Raw genomic sequence first — 24,135 nt, 5'->3', positions numbered from 1 at the left:
CGAGAGAGCGAAATGCAGGAAAACAAAATGTTAAATTGGTGCAATGGGAAGGTTTGGAGGAACAAAGAAATTCTTAATTAAATTGTTTCTGGCCTTAAAATGTACACGAAGTGCAGAGGCCGTCGTAAACCTGCCTTTATGACTAGGCTGGTTGCTCGTCCTGTGGTGGTGCTGGTTGCAGCTTTCTTTCTGAAACTGTAAAAGTGACCTGAAGTCATGGATCTGCTGCATAAAAAAAAGACCTGCTGCAGGACTCAGTCCACAAAACCCTGAAGCTGCACCACCGTTTTCTGTTCACCCGTTTATTTAAAGTCCAGTGAAGTTCGACTCTTTACACAGAACCTCCAACTGGAGAATCAGTTGTCGATGCCGTTGTCATGACCGACAGCATCACTTACGTTGATAAGTGACCTGTTGATTAAAATATAACGAATATTAAACATATCATGCTTCAAAATTACATCAAATGCGACGCTGCTCTTCTTTGGCCCTTCATCTACCCACATTTGTGGTAGATAATGGTAAAGCAAATATGGAGATTACTGCCAGAAGCAGGCAGTTAGCTCAGTTTTTTAGACTTAAGTTTTTGTAGGATTTAAACAAGCAAGATGTGATGTTAATTGGTGAACTGTAGAGGTTGTATATTCAGACACTCGTCTGGCCTTTATTCACTGTACCTCCTTGCAAAAGATATGAACCTGCTCATGAATTCTCGGAACGAAAGTAAATGATGGTATTTCAGAAAATTTCTAACTTTTTCTTAAAGCTGTTAAGGGTAAAAAAAGAAAAGAGGGGGGTTTCTAATGTGTCTCTGCAGTCTGTGTGAATGTGCGAATTTAATGCATTACAGTAAATCCGTCCATCCATCTGTTAAAGAAATACCTCCATCTTTCAGTGGTTTTAAAACAATGTTCACAACGTACCCGCGACACATGCAGCCAATACATTCACACACACAGCCACACAGATGCATGCAATACAAATAGAGTACGCTATGAACTTTCATTATGACAGGGGGTACACAAAACTTGCATGACATCCTGGAATATTTTCCGTTACGCTTGTGTGTGTGTGTGTGTGTGTGTGTGTGTGTGGTGTGTGTGTCTGTATGCATGTGTTTTTAAGTGAAGGGAGGATACAGCTGAGAACGTCTTATCTCAGATCACACAGCGACGTGTGAAACCCAAACTCTGCGAAACTCCTCTCAATCCCAGAGCCACAGGGTTTCAGTTTGCGGTGGCAGCTGAGGCTCGCTCTCTCTCTTTCTCTCTCTCTCTCTCTCTCTCTGCCTCTCTCTCCCCTCCCTCTGTTCTTCTCTGTCTCTAAAGTCAGTTACATCCATGGAAAGCGAGCTTTGCAGAGCGCAGCAGATAAGTGTGGAGGCTGACAGTCAGCTGCAGTCAGAAAGAGGCAGTGACTTCTGAGAAGAGGCTCTTGATAGTTGCAGTATGACTGGAAGCCTCGAGAATTTATAAGTGCGCCGCTGCAGTTTGTGCCCGTGCTACAGCCAGTCAAATGTAAACAGTCAAAAAGAGCACAAGCAGAATCAGCACAAGACAACACTGGTGTGGTACACCTGCGATATTCATTGTGAATGTGTGTCAACAGTCTCAACTGTGGTTTGTTTTTGTTAGACTCACCCAACTGGCACATATATAGTGTGTAGCCTTATCATCAAAGGAGCATACTGGTATTTAAGGTTCATCATTATGAAGCTTTTACTTTTTTCATTTTACGATCCAAGAAGGTGGCAAGTGTCACAGTGGTTGTCACTGTGGCCTCGCAGTGCAGAGTTCTCATGCTCTGCTCGTGTCTGTGTGGGTTTTCTCGAGGTACTCCAGCTTCCTCCCACAGCCTAAAGACATGCAGAGGTTGTTTGGAGACTCTAAGTTGAGCATAGGTGTGAACGTTGGTGACCTTCTCCAAGCAGCTGTGGTTGGCTCCAGCTCCCCCGGTGACCCTCGAAGGATAAGCGGTGTAGAAACTGGATGGATAAACCATGATAATAAAAAAAAACTACACATGAGAAGATTTTTGGTGACCTTTTCTTGTGTATCCAAGTCTGATATCTTACTTCTCTTATTTCTCTGACTCATAGAGCTTTATTGTCGAAAAACGATTAAAAACATATCAATGAACCACACTCATTTCCTGACCTGTTCCTTTATTATCATGATCACAGGAACTAAAAGACCCACAAAACACAAAGCGCTATCTCTGTCGACGCAGTCGTCATTGCAATTATTTCGGTGGTGGTGTGAATTGACTCATCTCCTAGCTCTGCAGCTAAAGGTGAGTGTTGCTGTCTTTTCCTACACACTTCACAGCGGATCATTCATTTAGAACTGTAACAAACACATGCATAAACCCTGCTATACTGTGCAGGTACAGCCAATCCGAATCAAGACTTGTTAGTGGCATATTTGAGTCAACCCCACTTGTCATCCTGCTGCCACAGTAAAAACTCATCAAATGTGTATTCAACCCCTTTTAATGCACAGTGGATTGTTGTCCTTAGATTGCATTTACTGACAAAAAAACTGACTGGAAAAAAAACTGCACGTCAATTTACAAAAAAAGAACAAAGCTCCTCTAGAGCTTAAACATAAATCTTCTAAACAGAACTCAACACACTGACGGCTCCTCAGACCAAGAGACACCATCTTAGCTCCTAACTGCAGGTTTATATAGTCTGTGCTGGTCAGTCCATAGATTATCGCAGGGAAGAAAAGACAGTCCTCTTTAAACAAGATGAAGGTGGCTGCTGAGACCCCCCCCTCAGTCTACAGCAGAATGATGCAGTCCAATTCTACTTCTTCTTCTATGAGGTTTTACAGCATCTGGCATCCAAAGTGCTGTGTTACTGCCCCAAAAGCAGTTCAATGATTCAGCCTCCTCTTCTTAAGCCGGTGTGTTGCAGCAGCTCAGTGTTTGTCAGGTTGCCGGGAGGTTGGTGGACTACAAGACACACAGAAAAGTAAATAACAAAGCAATTTTTACCCTACTACATTTAACTGTGCACTCAATTTAGAAACCTTAAATTCGCTCGCACTCAATTTAGAGAAATAAAGTGGGCTACAGCAAAGTGACTGCGTCAATAAAACTGAAAACATCACCTTTAAGAGCGTGATAGGAAGTCGGCGCCCAGGTATATGCCGGATGGTGGAAGTGAATGGCTGTGAGTTGAAAGCACTCATTGACTCTGGCAGTGACCAAACTCTTGCTCATAGACTGTTCAGTCCTCCCCACAGTGTTTATATGACTGAGGCTGTGACCATTTGTTGTGCACATGGAGATGAAAGATCTCACCACACATCAGATCTCTATATCAAAGTGAGTTTTCTCATGAACGTGGGTGTTGCTGATCATCTTCCATCATGATTCAAAAGTAGGAAGTGAATGTGATTCAGAATCAAATGAGCATTACTATTAACGTATTATTTTTCATTATTTATATTTTAGCTCCATGTTTCGAACAAGTTTTCAATGCTAAAAATAACTGTAATCGTTTTGGACAGAAAAAGTGAAACTAAATGAATCATGTAGAGTTAAGGGTCTACCTTAAGGCTGATGAAAGAACTCACTTGGCTTTCCTCCTCTCTGTCCCTTTGGTTTCAGGGAAATTCTTGACCGTTGGCTATCGATGAGCTAATCAATAGATGAGGTCTCATTGATATTCTCCTTTCATCAGCCTCACCTTATCAAACTTTGCTGGCCCTGCGTTCACCACAGAGCACTGACAGAGAGGAGGAGTGTTTGCTTATGTGCTGAAGGCCGCTGAGTAGGAGGCTTTCATCACCAGAGTCGTCTCTGCAGAAAGAGGAGGAAGGGACAGGCATAAGAAAAGGCCAAAGGACACATTTCTAGTCCTTGACCATTATCAGGCTGAAGGTGTAAACAACATGAGGCACCTGGCTTCACACATGGCTTTTTAAATCTGAAACTACTGACAGTTTGTGTGGTAAATATCAATCTAAGAGCCCATCGACTATATTTGCCTCTGAGGGCAACTTCAAATATTTTGGATCTACCCGTGTAGACAGATGATATTTGGGCCAAGACTCTGTCTTCTGTTTGCCGTAAATTGTTTACAGTCCGACTATTTTCATTTTTACATGAGTTGGACGTTTTCTCACACAAAACACAAACAGTGGGAGTTTGTGTAGGTGTTTTAGGTCCAGAACACGGGTGGAGCTAGGGGTGGAGCCGGAGTGGCACTGACGCCAGCTGAGATCGGATTGGCCCCTGAAGTGCCACTATTTTTTCAGTAATTTTTTTTCTACATAAACTGGACAACTGCTATTAACACTAACCAAAAAAATGACAATGTGTTAAGAATTTTTATTTTCTAAGCTTTTTTGAAGAACACAATGTTTTTGAACAAATGATGTGTTACCAACAGTAAATAGGAAATGACTTAAATGTGCACTTTACTGAATCAGGAAGAGTGCATGGATGTCGGTCATATAATTGGCCCCTCTGTGTAAATTGTGGCCCCTTTATGGCCCCTGATTCAGAAAATCCTAGATCCAACACTCATCCAGATGATATTTTGGTTAATCTCTATTATAACAGCTATCTGCATTTGAATGTAGATAAATTAAAGGCAGATAGCTGGTACTTTTCGGTCAGTGCGTCCCCTCTTTTGCTCTCTACACGGACTGTTAGCATGCGGGAATCTAAGTGGTCAGACTAGACATGGACATTTTGCATCTGCAATCTTCACATTCACACATAGATTCAGTTTATAGAGATTAGGTAAATACCACAGATACAAGTCCTCCCAGGCTTAAGTTGGATCACGAGGCTTTACGATACATCAGTTTGTGTAAATAAGACTTAATTAGATATCATTTTTAAACGTAGCATCATTGCAGGTATAGCATCACTATAGCAACTCAAAGTGAAGTGCAAAAATAGCTTTCATCATGTTCTGTTGCAGCTTCTCTCAGCGTGTTACCAGCGCTCTGTCTGAGCCACGCTTTGACGTACAGTAGCTCTGTCCTTTCATGTTCCAGCTATTTCTTGATGCCCTGAGAGTCGAGCTGTGTTCTCAGCCTCCCTGGATACAAGAGCAGGGAGCTAGAAGTGCCGCTGCTTCAAAACACCTTTCACTGTAAAGTACATGTGTCAGGAAGCGTGGTTTCACACGAGGCACGGCTCCTGCTCCTTCTCCAAACTGTCACTCCACTCCCATATTCTGTCTCATCTTGAGCAGCGGTGCGCTCCCGCAGATGTGGAGAACATTTCTGTTGGCTCTCTGTGAACCACATGCCCTTATTGAACCCAACACACACACACACACTGACATGGTCTGTGGGTCTTTTCAGCAACATTTCACAGGTTAACCAAATGTCTAAACTTTCATAGTCGGTTTAAAACTGCACCTGAACTTCAGTAATATATTATATGTACTGAAATATACATATTTAATCAGATTTATTTGGGCAGATACCTAGTATTAATGGGACACTAAATTGGCCGTGGATGTGAATGTGTGTGTAAATGGTTGTTTGTCTCCTGGATGTCAGTCCTGTGATGAGCTGGCCACATGTCCAGGGTGTACCCCACCTCTCGCCCAATGTCCGCTGGGATGGCTCCAGCTCCCCCAGCTCTCCCTTACAGAATAATACAGATAACGGATGGATTGGATGATTATTAATGAACTTGTATTAGGAGTAGAAGCAAAAAAGTATGACCCCCATATTTAGACTGAGCTCTGACTTTTCAATGAAAAATGGCATAGGAGCCCCCTGACCCATTGTGGCCATGGACCTGTGCTAATCCTACCACTTCCACCCGTCAGCCAGCTGAGATGCTTCAGTCCGATCAGTCCAGTACATGAGATTTAAATACAGGGTAAGGTTATATTTTATCAATGCAATTCCATCTCATAAGCTTCTCATGTTACCTCGTGAAAGAGATTCTCACATGAAATATTAGATTATCGAGTGGGTCAGTAATAAATACTCAGAGACAACCTGATGTACTCGTTTTGTTTTTTATTTATTACCTAAAAAAGAAAATGTTCTATCACAAGTCACACTGAAATGTATTGCTTAAGAAAAAAAAATATATTCATATATTTTTTCTTTTTTTTTCTTTCATTTTTTTTCTTCTTTTTTTCTCTTTTTCGGAAACGTATTGTTGATTCCATTATATTCCACCAAAAACAAAAAAAAAGGTGTTTTTTTTCGGACATCAGCTGCTGCCTCGTCCTCAACAAACCTTCTCCCCCACTTTTTTAAAAAAATGCACAAAGAAATACATAATTCACAGTTACCATTTTGGTTTCATAAATTAATACAGTCACACATGTGCTACACCGGTCTAGAGCTAGAACATTGTAAATTGTATTCTTGAATCCTGTTATTTTCAATAGTTGGCTACAAGAAATAACAGGCAACTTAAATGACGTGATCAGGATTTCCACCAACGTACTGTTTTTTCCCCCTCTCTGTAATGCTTCTGTCATCTTTTCGTTTTGTTTCGTCTTTTTGAGTTTCACACAGAAGTGAGGCACACACAGAGTATAGTTCATACATATAGAAAAAAGAATTAAATAAAATTTGGGCGGGGCAGGGGATAAGCTGTCCTTTTAAATCGTGTTGTATCCAAAGAAACAGCAAGTGCATGTAAGTCTGGAGTCCTCACAGGACATGTCTTATTCTGAATTAGGGCTAAATCCTGCCATCTGAGTACTGTGGCGTAAACTTCCTCAGCTAATATGAGATTTGTGTATTTCTGCAGCTTGTTGGTGGGAGGACTGACTCAAGAGGGGGTGTGAGGTTTGGACGACGCAAAACAAGCATGGCAACACAATGAAGAAATGGGACATGGACAGTATTTGAGCAACAACACCAACTTTTTTCTTGGAATAGCATTCGATTTACTCAAACAAGCTGTACCCCTAAAAATCTATGACTCTCATGGCTGCGAATACTACAGTCGTGTGTACCAACCAATGAAAACAAGCTTAAATCTGACACTGACACTGCAAGGGCAACAATTTTAAGGCACAGAAGCCTTGACATAATAGAGACTCCACCAGCTAAAAGCACTAAACAACAGATGCCCAGTGTCCTCAGTGACAAAAAAAAAAACGGCGCCTTGATGACAACAAGATCCGACAATGATACACAGAGAAAGATAAAAAATTAAAATAAAACATTCCCGCCCCCATTGTCCCCAAATGTCTCATTTTTTTAGTGAAAGGTAAGGCCACTTAAAAAAAAGATGAGGTTCACCAAAAAGGTAATCTCTCACTGCAATCTCTGGGAGTGCAATTGTGGTTTAGGGTGGTCGCTCGATCAGACAGACAGATAAAAGAGACGGATGCCAGACGGATGCTTCTCTCCAGTAGGTTCGACGGACAGTACAGGTAAATCTGCCGGCCTGTTGGTTCCCTGTGAAAATACATCCACGCCATCCTCGGGTTGGCGTTCAGGCCGGGAGGAGGAGGGGGGGAGGTGGCGTAACGATTCGCAGGGCTGCCTGGGTCCGTGAGAGTCACTGGGGGTAAAAATCAGCATTCAGGGAGTAGAGAGAGAGAGCGAGAGAGTCTGTTGCTCTTTGCTCATCATCTTCATTGTCACACAACAGGAATGTTCAGTGCTGAGCAAGAAGTCCACACTTCCCCTTCATCTGTTTTGGTTTTTCGTCGTTAATACTTTTAGCAGGACACTGTCGTTCTAACATTGAGAAATATAAAGTTACAAAAAACCTAACCAACAAAAGCAGCATTGTTTATTTTCTTCACAAACTCATGCATGTTGTTAACCTTCATTCCCACAGCACCAGTTTCTTTTTTTTTTCTGCCATCAATAGAAAAAAACACCAGTGTTAATTTCACACTTCTGCATGCAAAGAAAAGTCACGTTTCCCTCCCGCTTTTATTATTATTGTTATCATTATTTTTTTTTTCATTTGAAGTCCCCATGTGTAGCAGCAAAACTGTGAAAGGCCTAACCTGATATGTCTATGGATGTACTGGTGGAGGCACTAGAAAATGATGCTGGATACAGATCCCACCTCTTCTCCCTCTATGCCAATAAAAAAATAGTCACTATCGAATCGAATGTGCCTAAACGACTCAGAATTTGGAGTTTGATCCTGTTATGATATTAAGTTGTGACGCCGGCACTCACTGCAGCTGATCGTTGTCGTTTTGAGAAACTATGGGGTCACCTGGGAGAAGACAACCCAGACAAGAACATGGGATATTTCTAAATCAAATTACACTAAAGTCAAACAGACACAGGCACACACACACACACACACCCTCATAAACCTTTGCCAATTGTCACATTTATGTACACAAACTAATACAAAACCCTCAACAAGTCCATTCAGGTCTGTGAGACATGAGGCGGGCTGGATGATAGTTGTCATTCCATATCATTTTGTTGCGTCTAGACGACTATAAATCATGAATGCGCTAATGGATGATTGAATGGATGTTATTTGTCGGTAGTCTAGCGACTTGACTAAAGCCACAGAGGGCTGCTGTTTTTTGAAAACAGCAGATAGGAAGTGAAATAAAAATAGATTTTTTTTTATCCATATACATTTTAAAGATTTTAAAATCCTCTAAAGCACTTTCTGTTAATCTTAATTCATTTTATTTATTCATTAATCATTCCTATCGATACCCTATGTCACTGAGGTTGATATCAATACTTCCATATTCTTTTTTTTTTTTATTATTCTATGTCAGGCCCCACCTCCTCCTCTTCTTCGCACACTTTGACCGGCTGTTATAAATCAAGGAAATCAACAACCACTCTCAACTGTTATATGAAAACCTGAATGCTTTGTGAACAATGCTACATATTTTTTGTTTATAAAATATAATAGTATGTTTTCAAAATGGAAAAGGAAAACAAAAAGAAGTTTAACCACCCCATAACAGGTAAAAACTGGACTCTGGTTGGTGAGTTTTTGAAATCGATAAGAATGCCCGTCGGAATAATCCATAGTTTGGCAGTTCTGCCTTTCTTTCGATTAGGAAACACTGAGGCCTCTGGTGCTCCTGTTCTCTTAATAAGTCCAGTGTGGATCTCTTCATTACTGTCCAGAGTGTTCTTTAAAAAAAACTTTGAACAAGAAAATCTGAAAATACCACCACCACCACCACCACCACCCACTGAATTCTGCTATGCTCAAGTTCAGGTATGGTCTCTGTGATCAAACCATAGAAAAGTCTTATACACTGTCGAGTCCGGTTGTTGCCTGTCCAAATCCAAGCACGGCAAGAAAGTACTGTTGCTGTTGCTGCTGTATTTTCCACAAGGTCAACTGTGAAGGACAGGATGGGATTAAAGTCTGCAGGGAGCCTCTCTTTTTTCGTGTGGGAGAAGCCAGTCACATGGACAACCTTGATTTTCGCTTTGCACAGATCTCTGTCATTCTCCTGCCAATCCAGTCCCTCAAAATATATCTTTAAGTAAATCCCGAGCAAAGCTTTGCACATCTTTGAATCTGCCCCTCCCCTCCAGGGTGAGGGGGGATCAGACGGTTCAGGCCATGACGAACTCAGACTTCAAATCAGCCTTGACGTCTGGTTTCCACACTGAGTCGTCAAAGTCCAGGTCCAGGGAGCCCTCGCTGGACATGCTGCTGTTGCTGTTGCTGCGGCCGGCCTTGCGGTTGGGCAGCCACTGATAAGGGGCGCGCTGGTCCCTCCTGGCCTTCCTGCGCAGACGCTTCTGCTGCATCAACAGCTGCAGGCGCTCCACCTTGCAGCGGGTTGCACGGTTCTCGGTCTGACGCAGACGGTCACCTGGAGAGAGGGAGGGGAGAGCCAGTCAGTCAGGCATGTGTTTGCACGAGGAGTAGTTTACTCACAGTTAACAGAATTTACACTAATTGGTTTGAGAAGGATGTCAATGTGTGTGTGTGTGTGTGTTTAGAAGGCAGCAGATAAAGCAACACAGCCTTGACGCTTGGCTAAGACACACTGGGATCATTCCCTTGACACACACACACACACACACACACACAATGCAACACTGGAATCTGGTACTTAACCTCCCCCACTGAGCATCATTACCCCCCCTCAGTGCTATTTCATCCCCTTATCACTGAGTGGGGAGACCTTCGTCAACCTGAATCTCCTTGAGAACCACTAGCAAGGCCAAAACACACACAAACACAGACCAGAGACGACACTCTCCGATAGCAATCCCGTGGTACGTGCACATATAATTGCAGATGACATGCCTCGGTGACTGGGTGTGCTACTAAGTGCATTCCTAGCTGTTGATGTGCCTATAGGAGAATCGAGTCTCGTGGGAGAGGCATCGCATGGTGAATCCTTCTCCAACAACGACTGAGTCGAGCCTAATTCCATTTATACGTATATTCGGGAGCTTGGAAGGAAGGGAAAGCCACCGCAATCTATTAGCAAGCTCCATTAGTATCTGTCTGGGAATTAAATAATTAAATAATGGGCTAGAATGTCAATAAACTGAAGCATGGCGGCCATCTCTGCCTCTGCTGCACAGCAAAACGCGCGCACACACACACACACACACACACACACACACACACACACACACACACACACACACACACACACACACTCCAATCCTGAATACGAGTACATCATGTATTCACACAAAAATGCATGCACAGTGTGTACACTCACGCACACATACACACACACAAACACAAGCGTAAGCACCCACAGGTGCGTGCACGCGCACACACACCGATAGCAGCAACAACCGCAGTAGCTTTTAACGTGGATCGATGGCAAATTAAAAAGACCTATTGATTAAACCTTAGCTCTAGTGCAGCCATCCATCTCGGGCCCAGGACAACGCTATTGGCTTTCGATAGAAAATGCAAGCGAATGGAAATTGTAAGCGGGGAGAGAGACAGGGAGAGATTGGGTTTTTTTTCCCCTTCAATTTTTTTTCCTTTATTATGGCTGTAGCTTCCTACTCTCAGCTCATTGACCCAACACCCCCCTCTTCTTTCCTTCTCCCCCACCTCCTCCACCAATCGCACACACGGAGGACCCTCCTCCTTCCCTCAGCTAGCCCCCACCCCAGTGTCTCCCCATGGACAGCTATAGGTGGGGCAGTATGAAAAGAAGGGGAAGCGGGATAGAAGAGGAGGGGGTGGCAGTGGTGTGGGTGAAGGAATTCCTCCCCCAGGGGCGAGGAGGGGGGGTTAGTGGAGGAAAGTATGGAGGTGGAGGGTAAAGGTTCAGCTGGAGGTGGCAGTTTTCCGCATCGATCCTGCCCCCCTACCCACTCCCCACCTCATCGGAATGAATTGCGTACCCTGTGTGGGCTTAATTTACTTCTTTCCCTCATTTGCTTATCAGATCAAGGAGCACGGAGCCTTTTTCTCCCACTATAAATATTCACCACTGTTTGGCAGTGCATACTAAAGAACTGAACTGCGGTCATGAAGCAGCCGTTCTGCTTCTCAACAACTTTTTATGTTAAACAGCTCTTAATGTGACTCTCAGCCACATAGATAGACTGGGGTAATTCCACTTTCTTGCTAAATGCTCTGTCCTGTGTGTGTGTGTGTGTGTGTGTGTGTGTGTGTGTGTGTGTGTGTGTGTGTGTGTGTTAGGGCAGCATGTCATCTCAGAGAACAAGGGGTTTAACCAGAGGGGGGGTTCTCATACATTAGAGCGATTGTTCCACTGCCTCAGCTCCATGTGACATCCATATACACTGCCGTGAGGCTTTGTTCCCCCTCCGTTCCTCCCTTTTCCCCCTTATTCCCCTGCCCTGACACACCAACAGCTAAACTGCCCCTCGGCTGTGTCGAAAAAATGGCCGTACACAATGAAACGGCACAAAGCCAACACATGCCTACAAACAAAATCTGTTAGGTTTGGTACAGTTTGTCTTTGGAGTGTCTCAGTTTAAAGTCTGTCTTTATCTGATCCACAACAGCCATGATCCTGTTTAGCTCTGAGGGCACATTTACTGTGACGACACAGCAATATGTAAGAACAAACAGACACACACCATAAAGGGCAGTTTGGTGGGGCTGTAGGAGGTCTTGGCCTTTGGCTTGGCAAGAGCTCAGGGAATGTGCTTGGAGCTTAACCAAATGTGTGTGTGTGTGTGTGTGTGTGTGTTGGGGCCATTCATCAGCGTCACTACCGGAGCCCTGGGCGACTGGGCCGGACACAGCTGGCCGCAGGGATCTCCAGACTATGTTTATGACAGTAGGGCTATTATTAGGGCTGGCGAAGAAGGACAGACTATACACACAGCCTGCACACACAATACCCACACACACACAGATACACACAGGCTGGCCCGGAGCCTGGCTGCAAACAGTAAGGTTTGACGTGAGCATAATAACCTTGGAGGACCCAGAACCATGGGTTCTGGGGAATGAATGAGAGTAGGAGGAGGGGAGAGAGAGAGAGAGAGAGAGAGAGAGAGAGAGAGAGAGAGAGAGAGAGAGAGAGAGAGAGAGAAGAGTAGGAGGAGGAAGAGAGAGAGAGAGAGAGAGAGAGAGAGAGAGAGAGAGAGAGAGAGAGAGAGAGAGAGAGACCATGCACATGTACAATCCTACTTGACACAGAAAAGAGACGGTTGATTAAGCAACAGCGGATCTTTTCTTAGAAATGCACAAATATCAAAAATAAGTCAGGTCAAGGGCACATAGAGGAAGGAAATGCCAATCTCCTCTTCCTCCTCTTTCCTCTTTTAACCGCTCGTTTGCCTGCCAGTCACACCAACACTCAATCCCGAGCTGCACCCCACACTCTCCCTCTCTGAAGACCCTGACACAGGCCCTGTACATACATCGCACACTGCAGCGAGAGCCGGGGAAAAACAGACAAGAGGCCGGGAGAAAGAAGGGGTGATCTATCAATAATTGATGCGTCAGTCAGTTTTCCTTGCCTTTGAGCCCAGCCCAGCAACGCAGCAAGGACTGAGATAGGGAGTGAACGGGGAGGAAGGGTCGGAGGGGTGGGGGGTGGGTGGGTGGAGGAGGAGGAGCAGCGGAGGATGGAGGTAGAGAAAAAAGGGAGGAGGGCTGCAGCGTGCAGGACGCAGGGGGAGATTAAAGGAGCTTCTCCTTTTATTGATTGTATAAAGATTGGCCTTCATTTGCAGTTGTCTTACTGCTGTTGTTTGTTTGTTTGCCTTGATAAGTCTTGTGATCTTGCAGAGAGAACATTGTGTTTGCTCAGCATCAGGGGGAACCGGGGGATGGAGGGAGGGGTGGACAGAGAGAGAGATAGAAAGAGAGGAGAAGAGGAGAGAAGAAAATCACTGTCTGTTCTTTCTGAAGCCTCTGTCTCCATTTAATGTCTAAATACTATAATAATTACTGTAGTATTCAAAATTAAATCATAATATTAAATATAAGTGCATGGCTATCATGAGTCAAGAGCTTAGATTGTGTCAGTAAACCACGTGGAAATGTGTTGGTACAGCTCAGCAAATATCATAGTATCAAGTGCATATACCTCTGCCAAGCTGCACACACAGATATCCAGTTCCCGGATTCACCACCTGATCCAGATCCATGCCAAATTTTAATGGGTTCTTCCCCGACACATACCACATCCTTCCATCAAGTTTTGTGGTAATGCACCCAGTGGTTTTTGCATAATCTTGTTCACAAATATACCAACAAACAAATGGACGAGTGAAAACATGATCTACTTGTTGGAGGTAAAAATAGTCTCACTTTATTCTATTCCAAGTGCCAACAGGTGAACAGGTTCAGTATTTACTGATAATATAATGAAAGTGTACTAATTACCTTTACGCAAGAGGGAACAACTATTTCTTTCACTGACGGGACTACTATGGAAGATCTAACTCCATTAACACAAACCAAACCCTTCATATCCACCTGACACATTAAAGATGACGATTAGAGACCAGTGGCTTAGTATCCAGAGGTAGACGGCACCGTGAGGAAGCACCCTGAAGTACAGTTTGTCTGAAAATATGAGAAACCTGAACTATGTGGGGGGGGAAAAACACTCTCCCATCCAACCCTAAAAAAATAAACCATCTCAGACGCAAACGAAAGCAACCAATCAAATCATGGCTCATATGAGCATTTGACAGCACCGTGAAAGGGCATTGACTGCCCCGCAGGGACACAAGCTCTTCAATGACTTTTAGACTTCATTTGCATTCTCTCTCTCTCTCTCTCTCTCTCTCTCTCTCCCTCCTTCTCTCGCTCTCCTTGTCGACAATGAAAGGGCATCTGATGTGCTTTGCAGGCTTTGCTAGATAGCTACGCGCTGAGCTGCGTCACAGGGGCATTTGCCGAATTACTGGTGCACGTGCGTAACACCAAACCTCTGCGTGTGACAAGGGCCTATAACTAAGCCTATACCTGTCGATAAAGTGCATTGCTGTGGTCAAGCAGGCTTAAAATGCAGGACTCGGGGAGGTTAGATGTATAGTATCCTGCTCTGTGGCTCCCTCTCTCCCTGTCTCCCCTCGCCTTCCCTCCTCCTATGGCTTTGCCCAGTCCCCAGCCAGCACAACGCTAACATGACCTGACAAATCGAAAGGGGACAGGAGGGGTGAATGAAGGGATGCGGAAGGGAAACAAGAGAGGAAGGGGGTGCTGGAGAAGCTTTCAGCGCTAACTTTGCCCCTGCTTTGCCCCTCTCTCTCTCTCTCTCTCTCAGTGCGTGCCTGTGTTGAACCAAGGCAGCTGCAGTGGGAGTGGAACTAAAAAGGCAGCCCTATAATCCCACAGCCCCCCCCTCATCTGCCCCACAATGGCTCAGCCTGGTGCCCTGTATGTAGCCCCTGTCCCTGGCCCCTGCACAATGGGTTTGGCTGGGCAGGGGGCAAGTTGGCTGGAGGGGGGGCGGGTGCCGGGGAGGTCCATCCTACTCAGTAAAGGAATTTAGCTAACAATCAGCCTGCCAGGCGCCCTAAAGCCCTCCTGTTCAAATCCAACACGGGTCCTCAGCTGACAAATCCTCACACTCAGCAATACCGCAAAGCCATGAAACCAAGCTAGTCACCCAAGCCTTTAACAAGGCCTTTATGGAGAGACAGTGTGAGTGTGTGTTCAAGCTTTTTATTTACGCTTGCCTTCTCCCTCTCGCACATGAACTTGCAGTGGAAAGGGTAAAGGCTCTCAGGAGACAGCCAAGCTATGTGACATTTTCAAGAGGCTGCCTCAACCTGAGTTTAACTGCACACACACACACACGCACACGCACACACACACACACACACACACACACACACACACACACACACACACACACACACACAAACATATATATATTCGGGAAAATGGGGACCGGGTTATTCCTGTAGCTGAATAAAGGCAGGTTTGTGTGATGCAGAGTTAAGCTGCGGTGTTAAGTCCAGTAAGTCTTCCATCAGGTGTCGGCTGATAAGACTGCCTCAGAGCGCTTAGTCATCGGCTTCCTTAGGACACCATGTGGAACAGGATACCGATAGGCACGCAGCCTCTGTCGGCACAAACACACTGGCACATTCATTGTCTCAGTGAGCTGAACTGTGGTTGGCTGGGGGGGTTACTCATTCACATCACTTTCTGGAAGCGGAGGAAGTTGGACAGGAGCGGTGAAGTTGAAAAAAAAAAGCATTAAACAGGCTATTCTTTCACCCGTACTTTTTTTTCTCTGTCCTTGGTTAATCAGTCAGCAGTTAGTAGACTGATGGACAGGATACAAACACTCCTATGATGAATGGAGGCTTAGTGTTTGTGATTTTAACCGCCTCCCTCTATCCGCGTCCTCCACCTCCTCCTCTTACTGCCCTCTACTTCACAAAGCAAATTCTTTTGAGAGCTGCATTTCGAAAATAAATCTATCTATTTAAAGGCCAAATGAGCACAGACAATGTATTGATGCACAACACAGACGTGGAAAGAGAGGGGGAGTTGGGGGTGAAGGTGGAAGAGAGAGAGAGAGATGAATTTTACAGACAAAGCTGTTTTTGGACAGCAAATGGGGGAAACAGCAGTGTGGGCTGCTGAGTGCAGACGAAGAGGGATGACAGTTATGGGAGAAGAGGGGAAGGGGGGTGGTGTATGTAGGTTGGGTCAGCGAAGGAATAGAAGGTCTTCCCTGAGTTAGGAAAATAACCCTGTGTTATTCCAACTGTTCACTGAACACTTGTAAGGGCGACACAGAGGACCACTGGACATGCCTGTTCAATCTGTGCTCAGTTTCTACAGCTGAAAGACGCCATTCTTACTCGCAACAGAAGGTCACAGGCCCTGTTCAGCCCTGGTTTTAACATCTGTCCTGAGAGATGCAAGCACAGCTCCAGGTTTGTGTGCTCCCACCTGGTATCAAAATGCGTCCTGAATGCGTCTCCTGTGACCACTTGTGATCGGGCGAAAAGAACCTGGCCACATACATCTCAGACACCCTTTACTTAGCGTTGACCACTGCTGATCGGATCACTCAGGACGGATGTTAATACCAGGTCTGAACGGGGTCATCAAGCAGTTGACAAAGCCCACGTATGACAATAGAAATGTACGCTCTCGCTTTCCTCAAACAAAAGCAAACATTAAACATTTATTTCTGTTTTCCAGGACCCTCCCTGCAAGACTATTCAACAAAACGTACGAGCTAGCTCACCAAAGAGTGGCTCAATTTCCTCAACTGGAGATAAGGAGACAGCAGAGGACAATGCTGTTTCTCTCAGCACCGCCAGTCTAACCTTACAACATGGACTGAATGATATCACTTCTGGACATCTGTCTGACACTCCACATCCTGTGTATCTGCAAAGGAAAATGAGGGTTTAAAACACCCAGGCCCTAAGTCCCTAAACGGCATCATCTGAACTCCAGCGCTGCCCTGCATGGCCCAGCCCTTGGGCATTGGAATGTCAGGGTTTGTACGGCCACAGCGAGCCCCAGCCCATACACACCCCAGCTGCAGTCCTTCTTTAAGAGGTAGGTTAAACCACCCGCAGCCTAATCTAACCTAAACATGGCCCAGCCCAGGCTTGAAGGGGTAAACCTATCTCCTTGACGCACAAAAACAAAGACAACTGACATGACAAGTGAAGCCTGACTGAACAGGTCTAAAGAAGCTTGTATTGCATTACTAAGGAGACACCCCCACCCTTTTCTCCTCCTCTTCTCCTCTGCCTCAAAACCCAGGAGAGAAAAACTGTAAGCACGACTGTTTTTGTTCTATAATCTGACTCTTCTATTCTTGCTTTGTCAGAATTTTAAAGATGAAAATAAGTGCTTCAGCGAGACAGTGATCCAAAAAGCTAACCATGGTGCGCTATGAGAATAGAAACTAAAAGACAAAGATCACTATGAATTCTTTAGTAGAATGCAATGGAAGAGCAGAGCTTGGTAAAACGACAAATTCTAGACTGCAGTCATTTCACACACACAAAAATCTCCAAAGCGGTGGCAACTGAAGAACATCTGCGCCACAAGGGTTCCAAGGGACGCACAATGACTTAATGTGTGTATGTGAGTGTGTTTGTGTTCAGGCATGCTTGCATGAGCAGAGGGAGTGTGGAGTAGAGACACTCACCAGGGGGTTTGCACATGCGGATCTGGCTCTGGCACTGCACCAGCGGATGAAGAGTCGGCGGAGGGCCGCTGGGGCTGACGGCAGGCACAGAGGTAGCTTTGGCAGAGAGGCCCGTCACGCTAGCAACTGGAGGTGAGGGAGGTGGGGAGGGGGAAGGGGACGGGGAAGTGGAAGTGGGCGAGCCACACTGGGTCTGGTACCGAAGCTGGGTTAGGGAGGGTGGCATGCCCTGGTAGTGGCGTGTTGCGCTCAAGAGGTCGTTGAGGATCTGCAGGATGGTACCAATATCTCGTCTCGGACGCCCATTGCTGTCCTGGCAGTTAGGGTGCAAAGTGCCTGAGGGAGAGAGTGACGAAGATTGAAACAATAGCACACAGTTCCTGCTAAAAGACGTCTTTCAGGTGGATCTCATGGATCGAATGGTTATTGCTGAGAGCAGCTCAGTGTCGCCCTTACCTGAAAAGGTCCCTGAGAAGACTCCCGGAGCGTGGTTGACAAAGCTCTCAATGATGGCGCCAGGTTTACGGGAGCGTGTCGAGGGACTGGTGCCACTGGTAGGGCTGTTGGGGCTGCAGTTAGCCTGGAGGGAAAAATGATACACAATGAGGCTGGTAGGCAAGAAAATATGTTTTAAATCTATCTTGTGGAATGTGGAAAATGTATCAGCATATACATCAAATGGCATGCAGACAAAGCATGTGAGATATGTCAGCTGTGACATGTTGAAATCATGTAAGGTTAATCCTGAGGACACCTTTATGAGTTCTGTAAGTTACCTTTACTTAAGGGTGTTGTAACTACTATTTGCACTTTGTAAGTAACATATGCAGTAAAGGCTGGGGTCATTAGAAACCGCAGGAGGATGGAAACCTGAGCTTTCTAGCAACTAATGGCCCAGAACCCCCTGGGTATCTTGTTTCCCCAAATCTGAGAAATGACCAAACTTGGCAGCCTTGCTACTTCACCTTAGCTTAACTTGGATCAAATAACTGACATTTGAAAGTGAAATTGAAACCCATGCAACTGTCTCTTGTGTTTGTGAGTATTAAGGTTGTGAAAAGCCTTGTGAGAAATAGCCATTTCTCTTTTTCTGCATACTACACTGGCCCGTCTCTCTGGTTTCCTTGTTGTGAACCATCTCTCCCACATAGTCCGCTGACATCTGGTTCTTATTCTCTTACCAAAGGCTGCAGCTTGGGGAGGTAGACCAAGTATAAGGAGCGAATGTGGTCGGTGGAGATGAGTAAGTGTGTTTGTTCATGTGTGTGCAGCTGCTCTTCGAGTTAACCAAAGTTAAATAAATGTCTATAAAGGTTAATGATAAATGACTGAAAATGGCAAGGTTAATGATCAGTCCCAACGTGAAAAACCAGCTCACTGATTCATTCAGACTTCATTCTCTCTGCCTTTTTTTCTCATCCTCTTTACTCCACCTCTCGTAATCCCATATATTTCACTGAGAAGGATGAGGCCATATGAATGTCATGGCCTCCTGGCTAATCGCGTGTGTTTGCCTGTTTGTATGTATTTGGGAAGCAGACTGCACTCTGGTGATGACTAATGACACTGTGCACTATGGAAGCACACACACACCCACACAGACACACACAACACGTGCAAATCTTCCCTAGATCTGACTTAACCACTGCTTCACCCTCATGCTGTTGGGATATCCCACTAATCTAATCAATGTAATGGAGGAAGATTTCGTTGAGTGTGTGGCACTTGTGTCGGTCACAATTCATCTCCTCCATTTTTCATTCACCAGAGGGTTAAGATGGTTTTGTATTTTAGTTAGCTCAGTAAGTTTCGCTTAAGTGAGCTCTGACTTATGACAAACATGTAACAGTGGAGCACACATAAACATAAATAATATGAATTCCGAAATATTTTCCCAGCTCACCTCAGGGCAGAGGACCGGGGCTACAGGGCTGCTGGCCTGGCCGATGTCATGGCTGGGTTGGCTGGGTTGGCTGGGTTGGCTGGGTTGGCTTGGAGAAGGCTGGTGGTAGTGGTGATGGTGGTGATGGTTATGAGCTGGTGAGCGGAAAAGACCTCCAGGGTTGTGTGTCGGGCGAGGGGAGTGGGGCGGAGGAGAAGGAGTAGGAGGGCTACAATGAGCCGAGGAGGGCGACTGGTGGTACATGGGAGGGAGCGGCTGGTGGTGCGTGGAGGGCAGGGGGAAGGAAGCGGCGGCCGGGGAAGATGGGGAGGAAGGTACCGGGTGAGGCTGGGACAAGTGGGGGCTGGGGTGGCTATGTGGATGATGGGGAAGGTTGTGGGAATGCGGGTGAGGGTGGGGGACACGGGGCTGCCCTGTGGGCTGTCCCGCTGCCGTCTCTGTGTTGCTGCGGGTGATGACGTGTCTGTGCTGGAGTTGGGGACCACCAGACTGCTGCGCCGCCAGCTGCAGCTGGACGAACATCATGTGATCACCTACACGCAACGCGAGGGTGAGGGGGGAGCGGCCGGACAGGAAGTCACTGACCTGCATGGATAGAAAAAAGAAAGGTTGAGTTATTAATAGGACTTAACAGAAAAATCACAAAACACCGTCTGCAGTGGTAGGTCCACCACAGGCTGGGTATTTGTCCCTAACATCTTGAGGCCTGGTTGGGCTTCTTATCAAAAGTTTGTAGTGAAAGCCAAAACTTTTTTAAAAAAGAGAGAGACTGTCCCAAGTACATTGATTCCTTTGTAAATGAACCAATGGACAGAAGTTACAATTCACATACACCAAAGTGCTTTGAGCTTGCCCTCTCATGGAGACTCGGACACACCGCATTAGCCCGTCATGCAATCAATCACTTTTCTGTAACATTGGCCTATTTACATCTGCTGGGGAGCGGTTGATGAGGAGACCCATTGGAAAACACACGCACAAATAGAGCCCACTCTCTCTCGCCTCCCTCAGTCCGTTCTTAGTCAGCAGTGTCATTTAGCGCAGAGACAAAGGCCACCCTTCTGTCTGGCCCGGGGCCTGAAAAATCAGTCCCACGTCCAGGAAATACACCCCGCCCGCCTCTCAAACACAGAATGGCCGATTGTCCAGAGGTCTGCAGCGGAACTGGAAGAGCTGCCCATTTTTGGAGCTCTGGCAATGGGTGACAGGGGGCCAAGTGTGGAGGCCTCCACTGATCCACCCATGGCCCGGATGAACACAGACAAATACACACAGGATAGCGAAGTTGTCACGACTTGGCTGGAGGATTCACGCTAAACAACAAAAGTTCTCTTGTCCCCCCACTCCTGCAAGCCTGGCTCTCTAGCTGTGTACTGTTACTCATTGCATTAGTCTGTGCGCGTGAGTGTATGTCTGTTTTTGTACGTGTATTTTCTTGTGAGAGTCAACAGAGGGTCACAAAGTTTCTTTGGGCCATGAAGACTCAGCAGTAATGACATCTCAGGTTCTCCCTAAATAGAAGCAAACAGAAACAAACAGCACTGGCAAATACAAAGTGACACTTCTGTCCTAAAAGGTTTCAACAACCCTGACTGCCTGTGTGCTTTCAGTCCCCAGAGAGGCAGAGAAGGGGGGAGACGGGGAGGGAGGTAGAAACAGGAATGGAGAAGGAGCACTGAGAGGCTACAGAAGAGGAAGAGGGAGCACAAAGAGGATGGGAGAAAGACTAATGGCAGGGCAGAGAAGACAAGTAATAGAAACATATATACAAAGACAACAGAAAGGAGCAGAGGCCTCAATCCCTGCAGACCTTGCAGCCTTTGGAGTGTGCTTCTGAGAGGTTGGCCTGTAGTTAACCCTGTGAACCACCAGGCTCTGCCCGCCATCACTTCTCTCCCATTCTGCTTATTTATTTCTCTATCGACCACTGGCTCTCTGTTGCCAGGGTGACCTTTGCACATTGGTATTGACATGGTGTGGAAAAGAGGATGGAGAGAGAAGAGAGGCAGGTGAACAGACGAGGGGGTTGGGATGATCCGATGGCCGCATTGCAACATGTAAATAATCAACAGCTAAGGCAGCACAAAAAAGGAGAGATTAGCATACAGGCGGCTGCAGGATAAACAGAAACTCAGCCTTTTCAGAGTGTGAACTCAGTCACTAATGGCGTGTTGATACAGTACACACCCACCATGATTACTCCATGGTGGTAAGACAATAAACTCAGCCCAGGGCAGGGTGCGAAGTGGAATTGCTGGAGGAAACACCACGTATAAAAGGTCACCCAATAGACAATATGTGTGTGTGTGTGTGTGTGTGTGTGTGTGTGTGTGTGTGTGTGTGTGTGTGAGGCTTTGGGGAGGTGGTGGGTGGGTGGGTGAGAGAGAGAGAGAGAAAGATAAGAGAAAAGGAGGGGGAGGAGACGTTGACTAAGCCTGTGACTGACAGCTGTCAAGAGAATGAGTCGACGGTTTGATTACCCACAACACAGTGAACACACACACACACAAACCGACGCATTCAAAAGTCAGAGACCCTGAGGGAGATCATTGACCCAGTGTTTAGTTAGAGGGAGGGAGGTAAAACAGCCAACTGGGTATTCTTTTGTCTGTGGTAGAGTTCAGACCTTCTATCCTGCATCCACAAATATCCAGACTGTGTCATTAAGGTGTGACCGCTCACAGTTCACACCTGGAGTCGGAATCTGCCTCGAGTCGCTGCTTGTAGCCAGAATTAGCTTCTCTCTACTCACATTTGAATTTATCTGCGAAGAAAAACACCATGTCATCGTCGATTTATAGGTGCACATCGATTTCTCTAAATGTGGCCATAAGGGACATGTCTTTTGTTTGAGGTTGGGATGATGACAGCAGTGAAAGATCTGTTTATTCCCCTTGTCTGTCAAGGGATCATCCGAAAATAACATTTAAAGTCTAGTCTGAGCAGGGCCTTTGCTTTAGCGTGCGAGAGAAAGTGAGAGAAACAGGCCGACAGTGAGTGGCAGCAGGAGAAACAGAGGAGGCTTGATTACCCTTATAATGACTAGTGTGGATTATTCAAAACCACCGAGATGAAACTCATGTACTCCTACTGAGCTTCCAACACCACTAGGCAGGCTTTAAATTAGCCTGCACCAGAGGAAAGCTTTCTGCCTCACAATTTTGTCACTCCTGGAGTCTCGGCCGTTGACTCATGAGTCAATTTAGAGGTTGCTCACACAGGCCGCCCTCGCTCTCACATACATGGGAGCTAAAATTGGGCGGAAATCTTCTCCTGTGTAATGTATGCGCATGAGTCATTCGGGGTCTCCACACGTACACACACACACACCCCACACCGCAACTTCATCTTTAGGCAAGAAATTAAAAGGCCGCAAACCCACATAAACACAGGCATCTAATTTGCAGGGAAAATGATAGGGGACCACTCAACTACTATAATCTGATTGGTCACTTTCCCTTCCCTCAGAACATAAACAAGAGGAACCAAAGTAAACCTTTGAGTGTGGAAGTCCACTCCTCCAAGAGAGAAGTTGCATCATTTTTATCGTCAGATGTACTCATTCCCTGATTCTCCTGAGCACCGAGAAAAGGAGAGCGAACAGCTTGTGTAGCTGGGAGCCGGGAGCTGTGGAGTGGAACACCTGAAATAGGGCCTGTTTCCTGAGGGAGGGGAGGAGGCGGAGGGTGATACAGCGCGACCCGCCTGCCTGCCAGAGGCTAGATTGGTGAGAGTGATCAGGTAACAACAAGCCTCTTCCAGACGGACAGAGACTGTGAGACAAACAAGGCAAGTGAGTGTGTTAGAGAGGGTGTGTATGCATGTGTGTGCAGGGGGGAAGGGGTTCTCTAGTGCTGGAGAGCTGGCAAGCAAATGATTCCCAGAGGTCTCGGCTAGCAGCTCAGCTCCAGTCCAAACATGTCTGTCTGCTCTAAGGAGCACAGCCAAGACAGCCAATGTGGCTGGCTACCACTGACGTCAGGAGACAGCAGATAGAGCCTTCTGGAACATCACAGGCAAACAAAGGATAGCTTCTAGGCTTGTCTTTAAGTCTGCCAACTTCCTCTTCCTCCTGTGTTTCCACCCTGTTCCTTGCAAAGGCCCTCCACAAATTCCAGTCCTTCATAAAACGTATGGTTGTCTGTAGTGCTTTTCTACGAGGGGACGGGGAGAGTGGAGGGCCCCACTTTTGTTGTGTTAAGGCAGACAGAGAGAAACCAGCCCGTCATTGTTCTCTTTCTGATGCAGCAGCAGTGGTATGCAAAGAGAAGAGGAGCTCATGCCTGAAGAACAAGGTGTGTGTCTGCTTAAAACGACATATGCTCAACAGAAACTGCACGGGCATGATGTCAAAACACAGTCTACACGGGGGCACACAGGTGTTGATGAAGACATTACTCTTCTTTAACAACTGACGTCCACAGTCAGTGCCATCAACCATTTTGTTTTAGTTCTCAAGGTCCAGGATGTGGTATTTTGTTCGGCAGGAGGCTTTGGTTGCTATGCAGTGATGGGGGAGAATATGATATGGAGGAGTTGAAAAACATGGAGGAAAAGGGGGGCGGATGGCATGAGAAAGGGAGGGAGCAAGGATCGTGAGGGGGTTGGGTGATGGGGGATGCGGGCGATGGGGGTAGGGTGTCAGAGTGGTGGTGCTGATGGTGGGTGATGAAATATTCAGTGAGAGTGTGCCTCTGGCTCCTTCCTTCTTTCTTTT

General features: G+C 46.1%; 1 protein-coding gene across 1 annotated transcript in view; it reads right to left on the bottom strand.

Annotated features, from left to right (window-relative positions):
- Window positions 1–5,985: 5,985 nt before the first annotated feature.
- The window catches only part of midn (midnolin), a 29,207-nt gene continuing 11,057 nt past the window's right edge, over window positions 5,986–24,135 (bottom strand). Inside the window, exons 5-8 of the mRNA XM_047342869.1 lie at window positions 19,419–20,003; window positions 17,972–18,095; window positions 17,516–17,851; window positions 5,986–9,781 (exon numbers count right to left, since the gene is read on the bottom strand). Coding sequence (XP_047198825.1) covers window positions 9,519–9,781; window positions 17,516–17,851; window positions 17,972–18,095; window positions 19,419–20,003 — 1,308 coding nt within the window. The 3' untranslated portion in view covers window positions 5,986–9,518. The remainder of the gene's footprint in view (window positions 9,782–17,515; window positions 17,852–17,971; window positions 18,096–19,418; window positions 20,004–24,135) is intronic.

Source organism: Hippoglossus stenolepis, chromosome 14, assembly GCF_022539355.2.
Source record: "Hippoglossus stenolepis isolate QCI-W04-F060 chromosome 14, HSTE1.2, whole genome shotgun sequence".
Lineage (NCBI taxonomy): Eukaryota > Metazoa > Chordata > Actinopteri > Pleuronectiformes > Pleuronectidae > Hippoglossus > Hippoglossus stenolepis.
This window is presented reverse-complemented; position numbering and strand designations above follow the sequence as displayed.